We start from the raw sequence: 23,299 nt of genomic DNA on the forward strand, positions 1-23,299 counted from the left end.
GCTCCTGGACTTCCCTCTTAATTTATGATTGCAGCCACCTGTGGTGAAACAACTGACTCATCTATTACCTAGTTCAACACAGGTGATTGCAATAATACATTAGGTGAGAAGTCCAGGAACAGAGCATTTTGTACCTAATGGAACGGGTCATGTTGGAGGGTAGGAAACTGAGGTGCCTTGGCTCGGGGGCGGGGTATAGGAGGGGACCCTAGTGCATCCTGGGAGGCTGAAAAGCTTAACTCTATGGTGCCCAGCGACTGACGTCACACCTATACCCCAAGGTATCCTGTGGATACCCTATGGACCCTGAAGTAGAAATATATATTTTACATACACACAATCTACAGTGTAATACACACGTGTATATATATATATATATATATATATATATATATATATATATATATACGTATGCACACTATATACAGTCTGCAGTGTAGTGTGTGTGTATATATCTATCTATATATCTATATATATATAATATATATATATATTATTAATAAAAAATCTCGAAGTGGCACTCAGGGATGGAGCACACCTTTTCCAGAGCCACTGAGGCTCAGGTTGCAGGGCATTGCATCCCCGCTGATCAGCTGCAGCAGCCGTCAGCAGGACACCTCACATCACCCGGCCGGGCTGCATTCACGGAGAGCAGATCCAAGCATTTTAGGCTCAGTAGTGGTCTCGGATGGCAGAGGACGGCGGCACCTATGTGATGTCACGTGGTGTGACGTCACATGATACGGAGAAGGCCCCAGACGCTGCGCTGCAGCTGCACAGTACACAGGGAGAGCCATGTAGTTGAATTGTGGGTGGGTAGGAAATGCATTTTAGCGGGGAATGTATCCAGTACTGGATGTGCCCATAGTAAAGATGGCTACGCCAGATTCATATAATAGATACAAGTCTCTCTGCAAGGGGAGGAGGGGAACAGGGAAATAGTTGCGTTGCCGGTTCTTCTTTTCTCCAGACTGACAGCTTGTCATTAGGATGGGATCCCAGCAAGATGTGCTTACAGATACCACCAGGCTGGCTTCTTATACTATGATCCTGCAGGTACAGTATGCTCCACATAAGCAGTGTGAGTCTGCTCTCACATGCCATCAGCATGTGACACTTCCCTTAGTCTGCATGTAAGAGGAAATCCAGCTGTGTAAGTAATCCCTGTTCAGCTAAACATTTACATGTGTGTTGATTTAAAAATGCTACCTTGTATACTGTATGTGTTTTATATCAGTACTGGAAAATACCAATTGGGGATCAAGCACTCTTGTGTTAGACGTATGGGGAATGTATTAAACCATCTAAAGACTGGGGGAGTTGCTCATAGTTAGTATTTATCAAGTACATTCTATAAAATGACAGGTTAAAGCTGATTGGTTGCTACGGTCACTTATTCCTTTCTACATTCTTTAAAAAATTGATATAGGGATGGCCAATCAGCATCAATCATCACTATTCTGGATAGACATGGGATCGCAATAGCTAGAGTGATACATAGAAATACTATTGAAAACTCAAGGGAAAGAGGGAAGGGGAGTCTTAAGCTGGGTACACACTAGACGATAACTTGAGTGATTTGGCTGATTCCAACGCATCGGAATGAATAATGGTTCATATCGTCCAGTGGGTATGCATGATGCCTATGTGCTCTCCCACCGATTGTCCATCGCATCCTCAGATCTTTTGTACTTGCAGAAAGATCTCAGGATGTCGCTAGCGATGCCATGCTGCCAAATGAAACATGGCTCCCGCTCCCCCCTGGTAGCACAGCCGAGACTTTGCGAACATCATGGATGGTGTGGTATTTTTTGTCAAAATTCATCATGTTGACATTGACTATTTCAATCTTCATCATGTTGTCACTGATTGAATGTCGCAGTGATTAGAATGTTGACAAAACGTCCCTGGTGGTCTAATGGTGACTTTCCTGGTACAGCAGCTCCATCGGTGCTTTCCGGGTATGGCGGATCCAGAAGTGCTTCCAGTGGTGATTATATCACTAATCCTAGTGCCAAACCTTCCTCTGCCGGTCTGTGCAGATTTTCGACATTGTGAACATGTCTCCTTTCTGCACATGCCGACAAGTTCAATGTTGACATTTTAACAATATCTTGCCAGGGGTATCAATAAATTTTACAGTCCACAATAAATCTGTCAGCAAAAAAAAAAAAAAAAAAAACTCACACCACCATAAAATCAGACCCAATCCTGAGACTGCAATAAGTCCTTGTATACCTTGCAGGTGATGCAGATCACAGATGCAAAGTTTGTACAGCATGTCATTCTGGCACTTGCATCCACCGGTGTTTGGTGGGATGGGGAAAGGAGACCAGTGGGCCTGATTCAGACCCGGTCGCAAGCGCTGAGCGCTCGCAACCGGGTCGATGGTGGCCCACAGCGTGTGCATGCGCAAGACCCGGCTAGCGATGGGCACTCCGTTGCTCCGGTTCTCGCACCAAAGGGGGCGAGCTGTCGATGTTGAGTGACAGCTCACCCCCTTTGGTGGGCGGGCTGGGGGGGTGGCTGCCCAAATGGAGGCATTCCCATGAGAATGCTTGCCGTTTGGGGGCGGCCCCACTGACATCACAAGTGATGTCAGTGGAGAACTTCCGGCTCTGTTAGAGCCGAAAGCTCTCTGGGGCTTGCGATGAACGAGACCCTACCACAAGGGTCTCGTCGCATGCCCGATGGTCGTGATGGTTTTGACCATTGCAACCATCTTCATGGCCGCTCGCTAGCTGTGGGTGGTCACCTACAGCTATGCGAGAGGCCGCTCCAAAAATAAAAAATCCCGGCCCTGATTCAGAGCGAGCGCTCTGTCAGAGCGAGCGGCTCTGAATCAGGCCCAGTGTTCTAACAATGCAGAGCACAGTATATATAATGTATAGCATAATAATGTGGCAGTCAGTTTATGTAAAAATACTGGCAGCATCTAAAATGATGGGCAATACTTAACATGTTGTTTTGTTAAACTGCATCATCTAAATTCCACTAGTTAAACACACAGCTATGTACTCCTCCTCCTTTTCTTATGCATTGTCACCTAAGGTTGTAAAAACAGCACTCGCTGGGGTATATTTACTAACGGACAGTCTGTCAAAGCTACCGATTGTCAGCACCTTTCACTCTTTTATGGGAAACACTTTTTTCATTAGATTGTAGTACAATAAACTAGAACTTTTATTCTTTAATATTAAAAGATAGTGCCTCAAATTAACAGACTATAACATGCAAACATAACCCAAAAATGTGTATCAGATTATATTGCTTATTACCTATTTCTCTACAAAATAAGGCGATATAAAGATTACGTCACATTTATAGGAGCTGTTGGGTTCCCTCTTATTGGGGAAATTTCACCAAACCGCAGGTTAGTAAATCTACCTGTAAATAGTTTGTTCAGATAATCATTACACAGCATAAACTGGAAGATGTGACGGTCTCTGGTCAGTTGGTCATAGTGCAGCAGGCACAGTCCTGGATTCTGTCCTGATTCAGTATATATTCTTTATTCTATAGGTTTTCTTCAGAATTCTCACTTTTGCTTTAAATGCCTTCACACTGCGATATGTCTCCAAGGAAATCATTGGAATCGTAAATGTTCGGTAAGTTTATACTGTACATTTTATGAAAGCTTAATTTACATACATTACTCTCCTCCCTATATACCCATCTGAAAAATACATCCAAACACCAAAAAGTAAAAAAGATTAACACAAAATAAATTGTAAATAAGGATGGAAAGAAGGTAAAACATTTGGACCAGACACAATATGAAGTGCTTAAATATCATAGTTTAATCAAATGTAATATGGGCCAAAGCATATGGATGGTGAAATAGGCATACATAATGCCGGTATATTATGGCTTATTTTCCAGTGTGAGAAGACCTTATTATAATACATAACAAATAATTACATTGATGGTGTGCACAAATGCATTATAACTGAGTTAACAAATGAAGTAAACAAAAAATCAATACTGATAAAACAGTTGTGTATCCATTCTTTGTACATACATGCCGCTTGTACTCCATGCACAAACTCTGGGAAGATGCTTATGGTGTTATTATCGTTTAGCCGCTGCCTATGTGTTCAGCAATGTATTACTGATACTCATTTCTGCTTCTTCTTCAGGCTGACCCTCTTTTATACCACTGTAGTGTTCCTCGCACGAGAAGCCTTTCGGAGGGCCTGTCTCAGCCACTCGGCACAGCAGAGCTGGAGACACACCATACACCTCACCTGGCTGGCGTGAGTATTGCACACACTGTACTCATGTCCCCCAACAGTTACCAGAGCTCACACTCTTCTTGAAGAGGGGAATGTGTATAGAGGAGTGATTCAAGTGCACCGAATACATTATTCTCCTGTGTTCAGAACATGATAATGTAATTTCCTACTGTACAGAGAGCCTTACCATACAATACAGTGATACTAGCCTGAACATTTCAGGAGACAAACCGATCTTATATTAGCCCCACCCGACAGATTAGGACTATGAAAGAAAATTGAACTAAACTCACTTTGATCCAATATATAATTGAAGTTCTCCTTACTTGATGGATTTAATATGTCAAACCGTACATACACTCATTAAGATATTTGAATTTGCTTTTCTTTGTACTGCTAAAGTTCAGTGCTGGAACAATTTGACCACATGTTAGTTGCACATATTGTAGAAGATCAGGTCATTCAGTACTGTCTTCACCGAATGGACGTTATTATCTTCTGACTGCATTTACTATGATGCATTACAATCCGAGCACCATCTGACCTGTCAGGGAGTATTGAGCTATGGCAGTTTCTGTGTCCTGCGTGACTCTACAATAGTGTGGTCTGCATTGCATTCTTATGCTATTTGTAGCTTATCTCAAATTAAGTAATAAAACAATAAAGGGTATACTATAGCCTGACATTTTCTGTTGTGTAATGTTTGTAGGGTGCCATTAGGGATCTGCTGGTCCTTAGTCTTAGGGTGGATATGGCTGAGAATACTCGCGGTCCCAAACCCAGAGGATATCCCACACTATGGCACAGGAGTTGTGGCGTTTGGATTTTCTGCAGTGGTTGAGCTTATAGCGGAACCGTTCTGGGTGCTTGCACAAGCTCATCTCTTTGTCAGGCTAAAGGTATGTTTGTGAGATATTACACTGTTTTATTTCAATCCCTACAACACACAAACACTAAAGATTACCGACATATGCGCTACCATCAAAATTTGTGTTCGTGAGAAAGAAATACGGTTTAAAAGATCTGGGGCCATATGTAATAGGGTGAGAGTTTAGAAAATGTGAGAGAAAACTGTCACATTTATAAACTCAGCCAATGTAATAAAGTCACAGAACAGGCAAATTCGCATGTTTTCCAGACTCAAAAAACTCTCAAGATTTAAACTGTCATCCAGGTGTTTCCTGTTTTGAAAATATAACTCGATCAATGTATTAGTGTGAGCGTTTTACTGCTAAACTCTCACATTTTCTAAACGCTCTTCCAATTACATTTGGCACCTGGTGTTGAACGTGTCACATCCATTTTAATTATACACATTTTTTTTTTTAATTAGTTTACCCCCTTTTTATTGCTGCTTTAAAATAGCTGATGTTCACCGAGCCAGAGAAGTGCCAGAGATTTTAACTTCGTTCTTTTCACCCCAATCACCACGCACAGGCCCTGATTCAGAGCCGGACACTCTGAATCAGGGCCGTCCTTCTGAATTTTAGAGCGGCCTCCTGGCCGGTCGCATAGCTGTGGGTGACCACCCACAGCTATAGCGAGTGGCCAAAAGGATGGTCGCGATGGTCATCACTTGTGATGTCAGTGGGGCCGGCCCCAGACTGTAGGCGTTCCCATGGGAACGCCTCCGTCTGGCCAGCCACGCCCCCGGCACACCCACCAAAGGGGGCGTGCTGTCACTCACCATCGACAGCACGCCCCCTTTGTAGAGAGACCCATAGCGATGGCTTGCCCGTCGCTATCCGGGTCTCGCGCATGCGCACGACGGAGCCGGGTCAGTCATGCGCATGCGCACTGGCCCAACTGTGAGCGCTCAGCGCTCGCGAGCGGGCCTGAATCAGGCCCACAGTACTCACAGCAATCCATGAGGTAACAGCAGGGGTGGTGCAGGAAAGCCCTATAGAAGCTTTCTACTGTCTGCTACAACGATTACCTCTATGCAATAAGTAAATCTTTTTTCCTTCACTTTTTCCTGTCATCTGACTCAAAAAACCCACATCCAAGCAAAAGGGCGATAGGATCCCAGCTTTGGAGGTCCATAGTTATGTCTTTTCCAGATTCAAAATTAAATTATCTGTGGAACAGTTGGACCCCCTTTGTGCTACATGCATCCTGCTACAGTGCCAGGCAACACTTGTCGGTGCTGAAGAAATTCAGGATCTTCTAAACCAAAGCGGCCTTTGGCCTGGTTTCCCAGCTACCTATCCTGTTAGAGTAAAACCAGTCTACCTGTCTGTACTAGATCCATAGCACAGTCTGTTATAGAGCTTATTTAGGAATGTTGAAGGCATGCAGTCCTGAAAGCACAAGCACAACTTTCCCGCCAATTAGGCTCCTTGTTTAAGAGGACTTGTGATGAAAAAAGTAAAACTAAGGAAGATGAAGAGGATAATGCCTTAAGGTGCGTACACACGTAACGATTTTTTGAACGATTTAACTATAACGACGTCGTTATCGTTCATTCGTTCAAAAAATCATTCAGCTTCTGAGTTATAACAATGAACGAAAATTGTTCAAGCGCGCTCCCGTTTGTAGTTCATTTCAGACTGTCCAACATAACGATTTTCATTAAGAGAAGGAACATTTTTTGTTCATCGTTGTAAAAATCGTTCATTACACTTCAAAAAAATCGTTCACTTATCAAGGGAAAATCTGACAGATAATCGTTGGTTACAAAATCGTTACGTGTATGCAACTTTAGACATGTCTGTCAACATCTTATCATGATTGTACTTTCCACACTGAACATTCAGAATTGTCAGGACTAGGGTCAACTCCACACTCCGTTATTAGATGGCAAAATCCCCTTTTTTTTTTTACCCAGATCGACTTTTAATCAGTTAATGGACCGAGCCAGACAAATGACTCACGGTGCTTTGGAGCCTTTTACCCTTCTTCCCAGTTAATTTCACATCTGTCTAGAGCAGGGGTGGGGAACCTTTTTTTCTGCTGAGGGCCATTTTGATATATATAACATTAGTCGCGGGTTCGGAGCAGGCCATGTCCCCTCCGTCTGACATCACACGAGGGTGGGGCCCAATATCCGGTGATTACAGCAATGCTTGGGGCATCCTGAGGATGCTCCGGGGAGCTGTAAGGGCAGCGGTGTGACAGTCTGAAGTTTCCTAAGGACGCTCCAGGTGGCACTGCTGCATAGATTCTGGCAGCAGGATGCTATTCTAGGCACCTTGCTAGCCAGATAAGGCTAGCAGAAAAAAGCTCAGAGGGCCAGACCAAATGATTCCGCTGGCCTTATACGGCCCTCGGGCCTGAGGTTCCCCCATCCCTGGTCTTGAGGGACCATGATTCTTCTCTTCAACATGATTCTCCTTCTTTGTTTACCTTCAAACTAATTGTTAGTCTTTCAGAGAGCCTGTTTTCCTCCTCTTGTTCGATTACGCCACTTTTGTTACTTAAGCATGCATTATGCACACCAACTTCTGCGGGGTTGAAAACTGCAATATACAGAGGACAGAGGATTCTACTAGACTGTTTGCCAGATCTTCAGTGACTTTAGCGGTGGCACTCAGTCCTCTGCCTCAAATTCTGGTCAATATCTGATGTAGTATCTTTTGTGGCGCTATCTACAAACCATATTTTTCCCTGATACCTGGAGCAAAAAATATTATTTATTGACCATACAAATACTGCTGGATTCTGTCATCTGCCCTGCCCTGTCTTGGATCACCACATAAGTCAGGGTTTTTAATATAATCTCTTAATGGTGCTCAAGCAGGATGATTCTTTTTGATCTGGAGGTTGATGGCTCAGGCCATAAGGGAAATTGTAATTTTGGAAATGTTATTAATTTTGCTCTCCAAGGTCTTTACTTCCAGTCTCATAATCTCCCTTTCACCCTAATAACCTAATAACAATACCTCTGTGCAGTTGGGGAGTCATGATTGTTAACTTTCTGGCCAGTATGCTGGTGAAGGCCCTATCCAAGGTGCTGGTGGTGTACCATTGGCAGGTACTCATCGCTGTTACATGGCTAATCCATGAACAGGCCAAATCGCTGCAGACTTTTCAGTTTCCATGTTATTCATGCACATCTGGTTCACTTAGAGAGTATTCCCCCCTCTGGATAAAGCTCTAGTCCCACCTATGACCAACCTATGTACACCATCTGACCCTGTACAAGGGTCATCCCAAATACAGTATGTGCATCTATTTTCTGAGCAAAGAAGGCCATTATGGTAAGTAAAACATGGTTTATTTCTGCTGACACCTCAATGATATGCGAGTAAATATAAACAATGTTTCTTATATGCAGTGACACATGGAGTCTCAACGGAACTTTGCAGTTAATTGACTCTGACCCTAATTGTGATTTAAGGAAGGAGCAGGGGTGTCTTAGGGAGGAGGTCAGGTGGTTCTTGCTTTGATTTCATTTTTTAAATAGGATTTTTCTTCCTGTTATTTAACATTCACTGAGAAAATCTGTTCTGAAAGGAATACGTCCAGCTTTGTGGACATTTTATGTGAAATGCACAAAGTCTCTTTTATAAATATAATCCTTATTCTACCTCTAATTTTTAGTTAGCTACAGTATGTAACCATAATCTTCACCCTAAACCTAACCCAACGTGCCTCCTAGTGCCTAATCCCTAACCATCCCTCCTAGTGCCTAACCCTAAAAAAAAAAAAAAAACAGTCTTCCATTGATGTGTTGACATTTTGTACCTGTCGACCTAAACACGTCAACCTTTTGTCCCTGTCGTCCAATTGATGTCGACATTTAAACCGGAACCCGTATTTTTAAAAGACACTTTTTAGTTATTATGCACTTTTCAAATAAAGAAAAAGCTGTCCACTATAGGTAATAAAGACCCATTTACTATCTACAATATGTGTGGCCTATGAGTATATCTTTCCTTTGTTTAATATATCTTCTTTGCAATGTTTGTAGGTGATTGCTGAGAGTCTTGCAATAATTCTGCGTTGCTCCATCACCGTTATTCTGGTCCTCCTTATTCCTCATTGGGGCCTTCTCATCTTCTCACTGGCTCAGGTAAGACATACAGTACGTAATATTTGTAAGCAACACTTTCTCTAGACCAGACAATCCGGCTTACTTGATCCAATCTATGTAATCTTACAGAGGGCATTGTGACAATGTAATTTCCCTAAAAAAGGCATTTAGGCTTCTCAGATTTCTTCTTGTACTGAAACAAAGATACAGCAAGAACTATTTGTCAGTCTCATGAAGTTTAGGTCACAATACGGCTCTGCAGAGGAGTGTGATTTTCTGTTCAGAATGTGTATATTGTTTGTTAATTATTAAGTTATTTATATAACACACATACAATACCGTGCAAAAGTTTGGGGTCACCCAGACAATTTTGGGTTTTACAAGAAAACTGACTTTTATTTATCAAATGAGTTGCAAAATGAATAGAACATATAGTCAAGACATTGACAAGGTTAGAAATAATGATTTTTATTTGAAATAATAATTTTGTCCTTCAAACTTTGCTTTCATCAAAGAATGCTCCTTTTGCAGCAATTACAGCATTGCAGACCTTTGGCATTCTAGCTGTTAATTTGTTGAGGTAATCTGAAGAAATTTCACCCCACGCTTCCTGAAGCACCTCCCACAAGTTGGATTGGCTTGATGGGCACTTCTTGCGTACCATACTGTCATGCTGCTCACACAACAGCTCAATGGGGTTTAGATCTGGTGACTGCACTGGCCACTCCATTACAGACAGAATACCAGCTGCCTGCTTCTTCCCTAAATAGTTCTTGCATAATTTGGAGGTGTGCTTTGGGTCATTGTCCTGTTGGAGGAGGAAATTGGCTCCAATCAAGCGCTGTCCACAGGGTATGGCATGGCGTTGCAAAATGGAGTGATAGCCTTCCTTATTCAAAATCCCTTTTACCTTGTACAAATCTCCCACTTTACCAGCACCAAAGCAGCCCCAGACCATCACATTACCTCCACCATGCTTGACAGATGGCGTCAGGCACTCTTCCAGCATCTTTTCACTTGTTCTGTGTCTCACAAATGTTCTTCTGTGTGATCCAAACACCTCAAACTTCGATTTGTCTGTCCATAACACTTTATTCCAATCTTCCTCTGTAAAATGTCTGTGTTCTTTTGCCCATATTAATCTTTCCTTTTATTGGCCAGTCTCAGATATGGCTTTTTCTTTAACACTCTGCCTAGAAGGCCAGCTTCCCGGAGTCGCCTCTTCAGTGTAGGCGTTTTGTGGGTACCAATTAATGAAGCTGCCAGTTGAGGACTTGTGAGGCGTCTATTTCTCAAACTAGAGACTCTAATGTACTTGTCTTCTTGCAAAGTTGTGCACCAGGGCATCCCACTTCTCTTTCTACTCTGGTATGAGCCTGTTTTGTGCTGTTCTCTGAAGGGAGTAGTACACACCGTTGTAGGAAATGTTCAGCTTCTTGGCAAGTTCTCGCATGGAATAGCCTTCGTTTCTAAGAACAAGCATAGACTGTCGAGTTTCACATGAAAGTTCTCTTTTTCTGGCCATTTGGAGAGTATAATCGAACCCACAAATGTATTTCTCGTTAGAGAAGCTATAAAAGGCCAGTTTTATATCTTCTCTAACGTGCAAACCCATTTTCAGCTCTGCTAACATAATTGCACAAGGGTTTTCAAGGGTTTCTAATCATCCATTAGTCTTCTAACACTCTTAGCAAACACAATCTACCATTAGAACACTGGAGTGAAGGTTGCTGTAAATGGGCCTCTATACACCTATGTAGATATTCCTTTAAAAAATAGACGTTTGCAGCTAGTCGTTTACCACATTAACAATGTATAGAGTGTATTTCTGATTAATTTAATGTTATCTTCATTGAAAAAAAACAGTGCTTTTCTTTCAAAAATAAGGTAATTTCTAAGTGACCCCAAACTTTTGAACGGTAGTGTATATTAATCTAAGAGAATAGTTAGTCACTTACATCAGTCCCAGTGGAGTATACAACTATATTTCCTCACACATGGCCAATCATACACACTGGGGTTAATTTTTGACGGAAGCCAATAAATTTACTGGTATGTTTTTGTATTATGGAAGGAAACCAAAGTACTCAGAGGAAACCCTCATAGGCAGGGACATAACATACAGACTTTACACAGTTAAAAAAAAACATCCATAGGCGTATTTATAATGAGGGGTCCTGTTTATCCCAGTGATGACAGTTGTACATACAGAACGTTCACAATGAGTCCAGTGACCCAAGTGATATCTCTACTCTTCAAAAGCAAGGTTACAGTTTACATGATTTTTTGTACATGTGTATACACTATTATTTAGTGTATAGCTACCCTGTAGAATCCTAAAATTCATTGAGATTATTTCATACTTATTAGACATTGTCCATTTTGTTATGGTGGACCACTATTATGCATTTTTTAATGTTGCACTTGCCTTCTTACTAACGGACTTTGTGTGATGCAGATCCTGTACACCAGCCTGCTGGCCTTGTGTTACATACTTTACTTTGCGACGTTCCTGGGCTCCAAGGAAGCAAAGAAGAAATCTTTCCCTGTCCGCAGTATGTTGGAATTTTTGCCCCGATACTCTGCATCTCAGGTACCCAAATCCATAGACCAGTGGTTCCCAAACTTTTTTGAATCAACCTAGAGTATCAGCATTGTTTTCACGGCACCCCTAAGTCAAAAGTTTGTTACTGAGAAATTCAGAAAAAAATGTAAAGTAGTAATATGAAGTAAATTGTGCTGATCTGTCATCCTTAGGCTCGGTTATGTGGTGGTAGACTGGATTTTACTTCTGTTTGTCCACATGTTTACATTACATTGACCAGAAATAATTTGATTTGGTGCTGCACCATCAACCTGAGGCACCCCTACAAGTGTCCCAAGGGACCCCAGGGTGCCATAGATCACAGTTTGGGAAACACTTCCATAGACTATGCTGCATTAATCAATTACCGCAATGGTTCCCAAACTGGGTGCCGCAGGGAAGTTGCTGGTGTGCCAGGTGTGGTGTCCATTACCAAATCAACTGTTTTATGGTAAGTATGATGGGCAAAACCAGTTCTGGTGGCCGCCAATCATAAGATACATGGACAAACAAAAGCACAACCCTGTCTACCACCACATACAGTAAGTGAACCTAAGGATGACAGATGAGCACAATTTACATAATGTTATTGTTTGCTGAATGGCTCAATAAGAAACATTTGGCCTAGGGGGGGTGTGCAAAGAAATTGCTGGTACTCTAGGGTGCCGTGATTCAAAGTTTGGGAGCCACTGAATTACAGCATAGTTGCTTTGCAGGTGCTTGTTAAAATGTAAGATCACTCATTTAATATCTTCAAATGGAGAATAAGAAATAATTAGGCTGTTTGTGTAGCAGTTTCGGAGAAAGGCACAACCAGCTTTGATAAACTTTTTTGGCTTTCTGTAACATCATCATTAATTATAATTAATATAATACTTCTATGATTTTTGTGCATGCCAGAAATTCTAGGGCCAGGAAGTATTGGTTTTTATAAGAAGAGATTAATTTCAAGATTTAGTGCCCAATAAAAAAGCTTTCTGGAAAGTGTTTACTGGCATATTTGTGCACCCATTGGCCAGTCTTGCGTCTGATTTGGCCTGCCGTATCTATTCAATAGGACTTCCTGGATTGGAAACAGGCCTGGCTAGCATGGAGCTTCTTCAAGCAGTCATTCCTGAAGCAGATCCTTACAGAAGGTGAGTGTGTACCGAATATAAGAATAACCACAACCCTGCCCTTTGCCATCTCGGTAGCTGTGAAGCAATATACACTGATTCTGAGTCACATGAAAGTCTGAATGTGGCCGCGTATCGCAAATTTCAGCAGATTGCACGTGTCACAACCGAAATACGCCACTTAGAGCAGTTATAAGCGTCACTGATGACTGGTCGTTACTGGGTGGTAACTGGGCGGCGATATCTTCTGCACCAAGCATCAGGTAAGTGTAAGTGCCGTTACTAGTAATGGCAGCTGGAGATTGGAAGCAGCGCCATTGCATAGATGCGTATGACTGAGATTATGGGTGGAAAGTTGATGTATGCATCTGTATTATGTGTGACTCAGCACCAGCCTCTAAGACTTAATATTCTTTTGGAAATTTATGTAAATATGGTTTTCTCTTGCAACAAGGCTGGGGAACACTGGACCATGGGTATTGTAGGTTGGGGCTGGAGCTGGCACTTAGTGAAACTTTAGCTTTAAATTCCAAGCCTGGCCATCATGGTGTAGGGCGCTGATCTCTGCGCTCTCCAGCTTGGATATCCTGTTATCCTATCATGCTGCTGGCTCAGGCTATTAGAGTTACCTTACCTGAACTGCCTGTTTCTGTGAAGGTCCTGGGGTGTCCTGTGCGGTCTCCGCTGTCTGACTCTACTTCCTCCTGTCCCAGTTCGGACTCCTGGTTTTGGCGTCCTCCGGCCGCGGGTCCAGCGGCGCTTGGTCCTGGCTGTGTGGGCGGCTCTTGTCCTCCTCTGCTACTCCATGCTGTGACTTGTGGGTGTTTCTGCCGCGGAGGCTACTGTTCGGTGGTGTGCTGCCATTGCTGCTGTCCCTCTAGTGGGGTTTGGGTGCTGAGGCCTTCTCTCCAATCTCTGCCGGCTGTCTTCATGGATCAGTGATTGGGGTTGGCTCCTTCTGCTGATTGATCTCCTGGGCTGCCCCTGCTGATCTCTGCTTTTATTTTGATCTCCTGTGCTTTGCTGAGTAGTCCTCCCAGCCACCACTGTCATCCTGTAAGTTGGTCTCGGCTCCTGTGCAATTCCTGTTCCTTCTATTGAAACTGCTATAGTTTCTTCTCTACCTCCGTGCCTCTGATAATGTTGGTATTACTTTGACCTGTACTGAGAGATCATATGTACTATACTTACCTTCCTTGAAGTTTCACCTGTAGAATGGGTCTTCTGTGCAGTGTTACCCTCAGATAAGATCCTGTTTCAGCTGTTGCCTCTGTTTATGCTGGATTCGCTATCCTGTGCAGTGCTACCCTCTGGAATCTTATTTGGCTGCTGATGTTCATCTCCTGCTGTGGTTTTCTCCTGATGTGATTGTACCTTTTTAAGCTCAATATGGACAGACTCCTCCAGGCCATTACAGACTCAGGGCCTGATTCAGAGTTGGGAATAGAGAGAGCTATCTCTCTCAACTGATCATCTTGATGAAACCATGTTGCACTGCAGGTGGGGCAGATTTAAAATGTGCAGAGAGATTTAGATTTGGGAGGGAGGTGTCCAAACTGACATTAAATTGTAGAGGAATAATTAAGCTTGCATTGCAACATGGTTTGTCCAGGTACACAGTTAAGTGCTATCTTTCTCTCTATTCCCAACTCTGAATCAGGACGGAGGGTGGAGGCCCAAGTGCTTGATCTGCATGCCGAATTATCTCTTTTACATACATTGCTGTTGGAAAATCATGTTGGGTCTAGTGCAGCTGTGAGCCCTGTTTCTACCTCTGCAAACAGTAGTGTCCCTGTCGTGGACGAGCTGAGTACTTTGGAGTCTCGGAAGGTGGCCTGTTTGGAGGATTGGATTGAACAACGCTTTGCTACACAAGACTGCCTTATAGCTCCATGGCCTGCCTTATTTGACGGTTCTTTTGGAACATTTTTGGTGAAAATACTCTACAGTGTGGATCCTTATGTTTGCATTGCTGGGATAGGCTGCTTGTTGGGCCTTGGCGGCCGGGGGGACGCTACTCTTTCTAGTTCTCTGTGCTGATTCTCGGGGGACTTTGCCGTGGACTGGCTCATAGGCCCTGAGGCAGGACGATCCTCCTTGAATGATTTTAGTGCATGTTTTCTCCTGTTGTGGTTTCTTGGTACTTGATTCATTGCTATGTCTTATTTTTCTTTAATATGTTTGTCATTGCTCTGCTCCTTACACTTTCATATTCTGTGAATTGTTTTTATGTTGTCGTATTTCAGGGGGATCTTGGAGGTGTGTTCCTCAAGGGAAGCCTAGGGCCTAACAGTGTGTCTCTCTCTGCCCAGTTCACTTGCAAGTGGTAGGGCGGTTCCTCTGGTTCAGTGACCCTTGAGTGACGTCTTCAGACAGCTGGGTGCTTGGCATTTTTCGCAATGACTCCATCTGGGACCTCGGAAGTCCGCCACCAATGCGCTATTTACTGTTTTTTCACATCGCTGTTCCCCAGGAAGCGGCGAACGCGGTGACATTGTCCCGTGCTAGCTGCCACTTCCTTTCAGCCAGCATGTCTTTGCTCCAGTTCCGCAGGTATGGACACTGGGGTTCTATCTCCTTCCTAGTTCGAATGCTGAACGGCTCATTCCGACCGCTCTTGTCTCCTTGTGCCTTGAGCACCAGGCGGTGGGTAGTTCAGTTCGGTCTATTCCGGGCCCTACCGTTTGTGGGAGCCCAGCTCTGTGTGTTTGCAACACAATACGGACGGTGCTGCCGCGGATAGTGCGCCCAAAACGCATCACAATTCGGCCCTCTCTGGAAGTTCTGCTTGGGAAGGTTCCTAGTTCGCTTGTTTCAAGTACTTTCGCATCAATGCGGTATCCTGACTTTTGCTATGTCTCCCTTGTTTGCACCTTCATTTCTGGGGGTGGCCTTCGACACCTCTCTCCAGCTGTTTTTCTTGCAGTGAATGGTGAACGGACCCTACCAATCTTGGTCTACGATTCGATCGGTGCATCGAACAATCTGTTGTTGGGCACGTTGGTTTCCACTTCGGGAACATTCAGTGGACCAGGTTCTACTCACCGGAGTCCCAGTGGGTAAATCTCCACATTGGAAGGGGTTGCTCGGCATCCCTCTAGTCTCAGTTCCCATTCTGTCCGACAGCACCCGTCACTCTCCATTGGTGGAGGGTTTCCATTCTCCCCCAGCTCCACTCCTTGGTCCTTCTGGATTGGCTCTTTGTGGCCACGGCCGCAAGTCTCCTCGGCTGAGTTGCAGCAAAATTGCTTTTCGGCTCCGGGGGCCTTAGGTCACTGTCCAGAATGGCTCTGAAGTTCGACGGGCTCAAGCTCCAGGACATCGTTCTGGCTCTATTGGGGGCTCTGTCCATCTTAGTCCGTTGGATAATTACCCAGCGATGGTATCTGAACTACTTTCGGCTGAGACCTTTCGTTTCATATTTCTCAGCGGTGGTCATACTGGTAGTGGGACATCGGACAGTGGACTTCCTCAACAGAACCACGTTTCTCCCAGTGCAGTGGTCTCTCCTTCCAGTGGTCTTCCTACCTTTTGGGCGTGAGGCCTTCTACGTGGGACTCTCTGGGCCTCTCTGCACGTTTGTGAGGCTCCACAGTTTAGTATGTGATCCGGGTATCCGCTGGCTACCGCAAAGGGCTGACTTGACTGTTCTGTGGAATTTTTCATACAAAACATCTGTGCCCCCCATCCCCACTGTTCCCTCAGGTCTCCAGAGGCATTGAGGCTTCTCGAGTGAGGGTGATCCTAGTGGCTCCGGGCTGCCTACGCTGGTCTTGGGACGTTCTCCTAAGGTCAGTAGGTCCGGGGGGGCATCTTCCACTTCCTCCAGACCTGCTGCAACTTGGCCCGTCTCTACAAGGACACTTTCCTTGGTTGGTTTTCGTGACTGGACTACTGTGACTGAGAATAAGAAAGCTGCAGGTTTTTCTCTTGTGGTCTGTACTAGGCTGCGAGCCCTGAATCCATTTCCATCTCGCGCTTACCCCCGGGTTTGGAAACTTTTACCTTGAGAGGTGTACATGTTTACTTGTTTACTTGTTTTCGACTCATGTTTCTTGGCCTTCCTTCTGGAGGGTTTGGAGGCTGGTTGACGACTTGGTTTTGTGACCATACAGGCTTTGGCCCTTTCATTTTCTTTCCAGCAGCATTTGGCTCTTCTTGCAAGAGTCCAAACCGTTTTTGCAAGATGTGCTGTGTGTTTAGCCACCGTTTCAGCCACAGATGGAGCCATGGAATCTCAATCTAGTCTTATCAGCTCTCACCCAGGCTCCATTGGCGTTGTTGCATTCAATGGATCTTCGGTTAGTTGCTTGGAAGCTGGTCTTCCTTAGGGCTATTGTCTTCCCTCAGCATAGTTCATAGTTTGGGGTTGGCAAGCCGCTTTTTCTTGTCTTCCATGACAATTGTGCGGTTGCTCAGTACAGGTTTTTTGTTCCAGCTGACTCTTGCTTCGGCTTTGTACTTACACAGGATATTGTCCTTCCGATTTTTTTTTTTCTTCCTTCGGCAACTTCCCGGGACTGGGAGGCTGACCTCTGCAGATTGCCTTGGACACGTCATCTTTGATACGCAGCACTGTTCTCTATGACACGTGGGAACATGGTTGGCAAGCTACTCAGCAGACCCTTTCGCGTTGGATCCGCTCGGTCATTACTCAAACCTATTCTGGTGCCGAGCAACCGACATCAGACCGTGTGTCAGTGCCTTCCGCTAGGGCGGCGGCGATCTTATGGGCAGCGTGATACTGGACTTCAGCAGCACAGATCCGTCGCGCGGCCATCTGGTCCCCTATCCGCACTTTTGCTTGTTTTTCCGTCTCCCTTTTTTGCCTCTGTTCAGTTCTCTGGTCAGGCAGCCTGAGCGTTCCCTCTCCTGGGGGCGGCTTTTGAACATCTCATGGTCCAGTGTTCCCCAGCCTTGCTGCAAGAGAAAATACATATTTTGGTCAAGTTACCGTTGAATCTTTTTCTCTTAAGCAGGCTGGGGAACACTGCGATCCCTCCCTCACACTGTCGTGCGAGGTACTTGGTTCTTGACCAATCTTTTCCCTACTGGGTTTTGTTTAGTTGTTCTAAACAGTTTCACTCCTCTCTGGACTATTTTAAAGAAGTACTGGAATTGTGGGATTGCAGGGGGGAGGAGCTTAGAATTTAAAGCTACAGTTTCATTAAGTGCCAGCTCCAGCACCAACCTACAATCCCCATGGTCCAGTGTTCATCAGCCTGCTTAAGAGAAAAGGATTTTTAACAGTAAGTTGACCAAAATTCCTATTATACAACAACGTGTTTATTATTGTGCTAGGAAGATATTCTGTTTTCAGTTTAATACTTGTGTATAAGGTGTCTACAGTGTCAGGAATAGTGGGGTAGAAGCTAATCCAGGTGTAATATGGGATGGTTCTATCCTAAAATGGACTATTTCTGTGTGTCCTACACAGGTGAACGTTATGTGATGACCTTCCTGAATGTACTGTCATTTGGAGATCAGGGTAAGTGTCACACCATCACCATTGAGAAGTACTGTTTATTGCACTGATTCCATGTACTGTTTATTGCACTGAACACCATAAAGAGAGTGCAGTGTTTTAGAATGAAAGAGCTCTTAATAAAGTTTAAGGATTTTGATAAGTGTCATTACATTGGAGACTTTTTGGATGTGGCCCTTACACCTCTCCAAATCTGCTGCTGTTCCACAGGAGTGTATGATATTATAAATAACCTGGGATCGCTGGTGGCACGTTTCGTCTTCCTGCCCATAGAAGAGAGTTTTTATGTATACTTTGCCAAGGTCCTGGAGAGAGGGAAAAATGTTGGGAGTCAAAAAAAGGTAAGTCCCAGCGCATCTCCCTTTCTCAGCAGGCATTTTAGTCTAAAGGTCTGTTTTGATTGATCTCTTTTGCTGCTGTAATTTGAAGGAAAGGCAGATTGTATGCTAGCTATGCAGTTTGTGAACCACAGATTTTATACTTTTAATTGAGCTTTCCAATGCATCGATACTGGCACATCTATAATAACATTAGTTGTAGGTTTAGTAAATGACTGAACATGAGATGGACATGTCTAACTGGAAGGTAATTTTAAACATTACATTTTCTATTTCCAAAAGGAGGAGATCTCTGCCGCTTCCGAAGTCCTGCAGTCTCTGCTGAAGCTGGTGACGTTGATTGGCCTGATTATCATTGCGTTTGGTTATGCCTATTCCCATCTGGCGTTGGATATTTATGGTGGCTCCATGCTCAGTGGAGGCTCTGGTAAACGCATGTAGGGTGAGGGAAATAAAAGGAGATAGGTCTAGCTTACCTCAGTGTTCTCTTCTGTATACACTCCCATGTGATAACATGACATTATCATATTGTTTTTAAAGGGACTTTAAACATTGCAGTGGGGATATATATATATATATATATATATTAGGGGTGTGCACCGGCCACTTTTCGTGTTTTGTGTTTTGGTTTTGGATCTGGATCTTTCTTCGTGTTTTGGATCTGGATTGGTTTTGCCAAAACCACCCTTCCGTGTTTTGGGTTCTGGGTTTTGTGTTTTGGATCTGTATTTTTTTGAAAAAAAGCATAAAAACAGCTAAAATCACAGAATTTGTAGGTTTTTCTGCTCCTATGCTATTATTAACCTCAATAACCTTAATTTCCACTCATTTCCAGTCTATTCTGAACACCTCACACCTCACAATAGTGTTTTTATGTCCAAAAGGTTGCACCGAGGTAGCTGGATGACTATGCTAAGCGACACGAGTGGGCGGCACAAACACGTGACCCATCTAGGAGTGACACTGCAGTGGCAGGCAGGATGGCAGTTAGAAAAACTAGGCCCCAAACTGTACATAATGCAAAGAAAAAAAGAGGTGCAAGATGGAATTGTCCTTGGGCCCTCCCACCCACCCTTATGTTGTATAAACAGGACATGCACACTTTAACAAATCAATCATTTCAGCGCCAGGGTCTGCCACACAACTGTGGCTGAAATGATTGGTTCGTTTGGGCCCCCACAAAACAAGCTGGCAATTAATGTGTCCCTGCACAAACTGGCTCTACGGAGGCAAGATGTCATCCTCATCCTCCTCATCCACCGATTCCTCACCCTCTTCAGTGTGTACATCCTCATCCTCACAAAGTATTAACTCGTCCCCACTTGAATCCACCACCACAGGTCCCTCTGTACCTTCTGGAGGCTGGTCTCCCTGGAAGAGCTGATAATTCATTTTGATGAACATCATCTTCTCCACATTCTGTGGAAGCAACCTCCTACGCCTTTCGCTGACAAGGTTCCCGGCTGCACTAAACACTCTTTCGGAGTACACACTGGAGGGGGGGCAACTCAGGTAAAATAGAGCCAGTTTGTACAGGGGCCTCCAAATTGCCTCTTTTTCCTGCCAGTACAGGTATGGACTGTCTGACATGCCTACTTGGATGCTGTCACCGATGTAATCCTCCACCATTCTGTCAATGGTGACAGTATCATATGCAGTGACAGTAGACATGTCAGAAATTGTTGCCAGGTCCTTCAGTCCGGACCAGATGTCCAAACTTGGTCCTGCCTGCCCTGCATCACCGCCAGCGGGTTGCTTAGGATACCTAAGTTTTTTCCTGGCAGCCCCAGTTGCGGGAGAAAATGAAGAAGGAGCCGTTGACGTGTCACGTTCCGCTTCAGCTGACAGTGTGTTCACCAGCAGGTCTTTGCACCTCTGCAGGCTTGTGTCGGCCGGAAAGAGAGACACCACATAGGCTTTAAACCTAGGATCGAGCACGGTGGCCAAAATGTAGTGGTCTGATTTCAACAGATTGACCACCCTGGAATCCTGGCAAAGCGAATGAAGGGCTTCATCCACAAGTCCCACATGCCGAGCGGAATCGCTCCGTCTTAGCTCCTCCTTCACTTTCTCCAGCTGCTTCTGCAAAAGCCTGATGAGGGGAATGACCTGACTCAAGCTGGCAGTGTCTGAACTGACTTCACGTGTGGCAAGTTCGAAGGGCTGAAGAACCTTGCACAACACGGAAATCATTCTCCACTGCGCTTGAGTCAGGTGCATACCCCCTCCTTTGCCTATGTCATAGGTGGATGTATAGGCTTGTATGGCCTTTTGCTGCTCCTCCATCCTCTGAAGCATATAGAGGGTTGAGTTCCACCGCGTCACAACCTCTTGCTTCAGGTGATGGCGGGGCAGGTTCAAGAGTGTTTGCTGGCGCTCCAGTCTTCGGCACGCAGTCGCTGAATGGCGAAAGTGGCCAGAAATTTTTCGGGCCACCCAAAGCGTCTCCTGCACGCCCCTGTCGCTTTTCAGAAAATTCTGCACCACCAAGTTTATTGTGTGAGCAAAACATGGGACGTGCTGGAATTTGCCCAGATGTAATGCCCGCACAATATTGGTGGCCTTGTCAGATATCACAAATCCCCAGGAGAGTCTAAGTGGGGTAAGCCACTGGGCGATGATTTCCCTCAGTTTCTCTAAGAGGTTGTCGGCGGTGTGCCTCTTACTGAAACCGGTGATACACAGCGTAGCCTGCCTTGTAACGAGCTGGCGTTTCTGAGATGCTGCTACTGGTGACGCTGCTGCTGTTGCTGCGTAAGGTGATACATCTACCCAGTGGGCTGTCACAGTCATATAGTCCTTAGTCTGCCCTGTTCCACTTGTCCACATGTCCGTGGTTAAGTGGACATTGTGTACAACGGCATTTTTCAGGACACTGAGGACACTTTTTCTGACGTTTCTGTACAGTCTCGGTATCGCCTGCCTAGTGAAGTGGAATCTAGACGGGATTTGGAACCGGGGACACACTACCTCCATCAATTGTCTAAATCCCACTGCACTAATGGCGGATACCGGACGCACGTCTAACACCAACATAGCAGTCAAGGCCTCAGTTATACGTTTTGCTTCAGGATGACTGCTGTCGTACTTCATCCTCCTCGCTAAGGACTGTTGGAGGGTCAATTGTTTAGTAAAAGTAGTGGTGTTCCTACTTCCTCTCTGGGATGATGAACGACTCCCAGCAGCAGCAGCAACAGCAGCAGCGGCAGCAGTAGGCGTAGCAATGCAGGATCCTCCGGAGGAATCCCGGATAGGAGAGTCAGTCATGCCAGTGATATGGCCTGCAGGACTACTTCCGATCCTGACTAAGGAGGAAATTGACGAGGAGGGAGTTGACGGTGTGGTTTGCAGGCGCTTGGATACAACAGGACAACGGGATTTAGGTGTCCCTGGACTGCTTACGGTCTGAGCCAAAGTTTCTGAACTTGACAGTAACTTTTTATGAACGCGCTGCAGGTGCCGTATAAGGGAGGATGTTCCTAGGTGGTTGACGTCCCTACCCCTACTTATTTCACCTTTACATATGGTACATATGGCAAGACAGTTGTTGTCCGGATTTGGATAGAAATATTGCCAGACCAAAGAGGTGGAATGTTTGGTCTTCTGCCCAGGCATGACCGTGATGGGCTTTTTCATCCCACGGACAACAACTGTCTCCCCCGGAGCCTGATTTAAACAAACCACATCACCATCAGAATCCTCCTCGCCAACTTCCTCCTCAGCGCCAGCTACACCAGTATCCTCATCCTGTTGTACTTCAACAGTGACATCTTCAATTTGCATATCAGCAAGTGGACTGTGGGTGCTCCTTTCAGCACTTGCAGGGGGCGTGCAAATGGTGGAAAGAGCCACCTCTTCCCGTCCAGTGCTGGGAAGGTCAGGCATCGCAACCACCACCACACTTGGACTCTCTTTGGGGATTTGTGATATCTTCTTAGAAAGCACAGTTCTTCGCTGTGCTTTTGCCAGCTTAACTCTTTTGATTTTTTTAGTGGGAGGAGTGCTTCCATCGTCATGTGAAGCTGAACCACTAGTCATGAACATACTAGGGATCGACCTTAGCCGTTCCTTGCCACTCCGTGTCGTAAATGGCATATTGGCAAGTTTACGTTTCTCTTCAGCTGATTTAAATGTCTTTTTCAAGGTCATTTTCCTGAACTTTGCCATTTGGGATTGTATGTGCCCTCTACTATGACATTGGGCATCGGCCTTGGCAGACGACGTTGATGGCATGTTATCGTCTATGTCATGACTAGTGGCAGCAGCTTCAGCACTAGGAGGAAGTGGTTCTTGATCTTTCTCTATTTTATTTTTATCGGAGAAAGTTTGGTCCTCCATTTATGTTATATCGATTTGATATATACGTGCGGCTAAACACAGAAAATAAATTTTTTTTTGGTTCGGACTGGAGTGTACTTTGTGGGTTACAGCACCCTTTAACGGTCAAGCCAGCCGGCCCTTTACTTATGACACAGGCGCACTCTTGGCACTACTTTGTTGATGCACGTGCGGCTACTGCGCACACAATTCACAAACACAGAAAATAATTTTTTTTTGGTTTGGACTG

General features: G+C 44.7%; 1 protein-coding gene across 1 annotated transcript in view; it reads left to right on the forward strand.

The window, feature by feature from the left end:
* Positions 1-828: 828 nt before the first annotated feature.
* Positions 829-23,299, forward strand: part of RFT1 (RFT1 glycolipid translocator homolog) — a 39,005-nt gene continuing 16,534 nt past the window's right edge. Inside the window, exons 1-10 of the mRNA XM_088456875.1 lie at positions 829-1,056; positions 3,523-3,608; positions 4,140-4,256; positions 4,945-5,134; positions 9,148-9,249; positions 11,669-11,803; positions 12,852-12,930; positions 18,347-18,397; positions 18,605-18,735; positions 19,015-19,159. Coding sequence (XP_088313001.1) covers positions 991-1,056; positions 3,523-3,608; positions 4,140-4,256; positions 4,945-5,134; positions 9,148-9,249; positions 11,669-11,803; positions 12,852-12,930; positions 18,347-18,397; positions 18,605-18,735; positions 19,015-19,159 — 1,102 coding nt within the window. The 5' untranslated portion in view covers positions 829-990. The remainder of the gene's footprint in view (positions 1,057-3,522; positions 3,609-4,139; positions 4,257-4,944; positions 5,135-9,147; positions 9,250-11,668; positions 11,804-12,851; positions 12,931-18,346; positions 18,398-18,604; positions 18,736-19,014; positions 19,160-23,299) is intronic.

This window comes from Taudactylus pleione, unplaced genomic scaffold (assembly GCF_031769625.1).
Source record: "Taudactylus pleione unplaced genomic scaffold, aTauple2 ptg000726l, whole genome shotgun sequence".
NCBI lineage: Eukaryota > Metazoa > Chordata > Amphibia > Anura > Myobatrachidae > Taudactylus > Taudactylus pleione.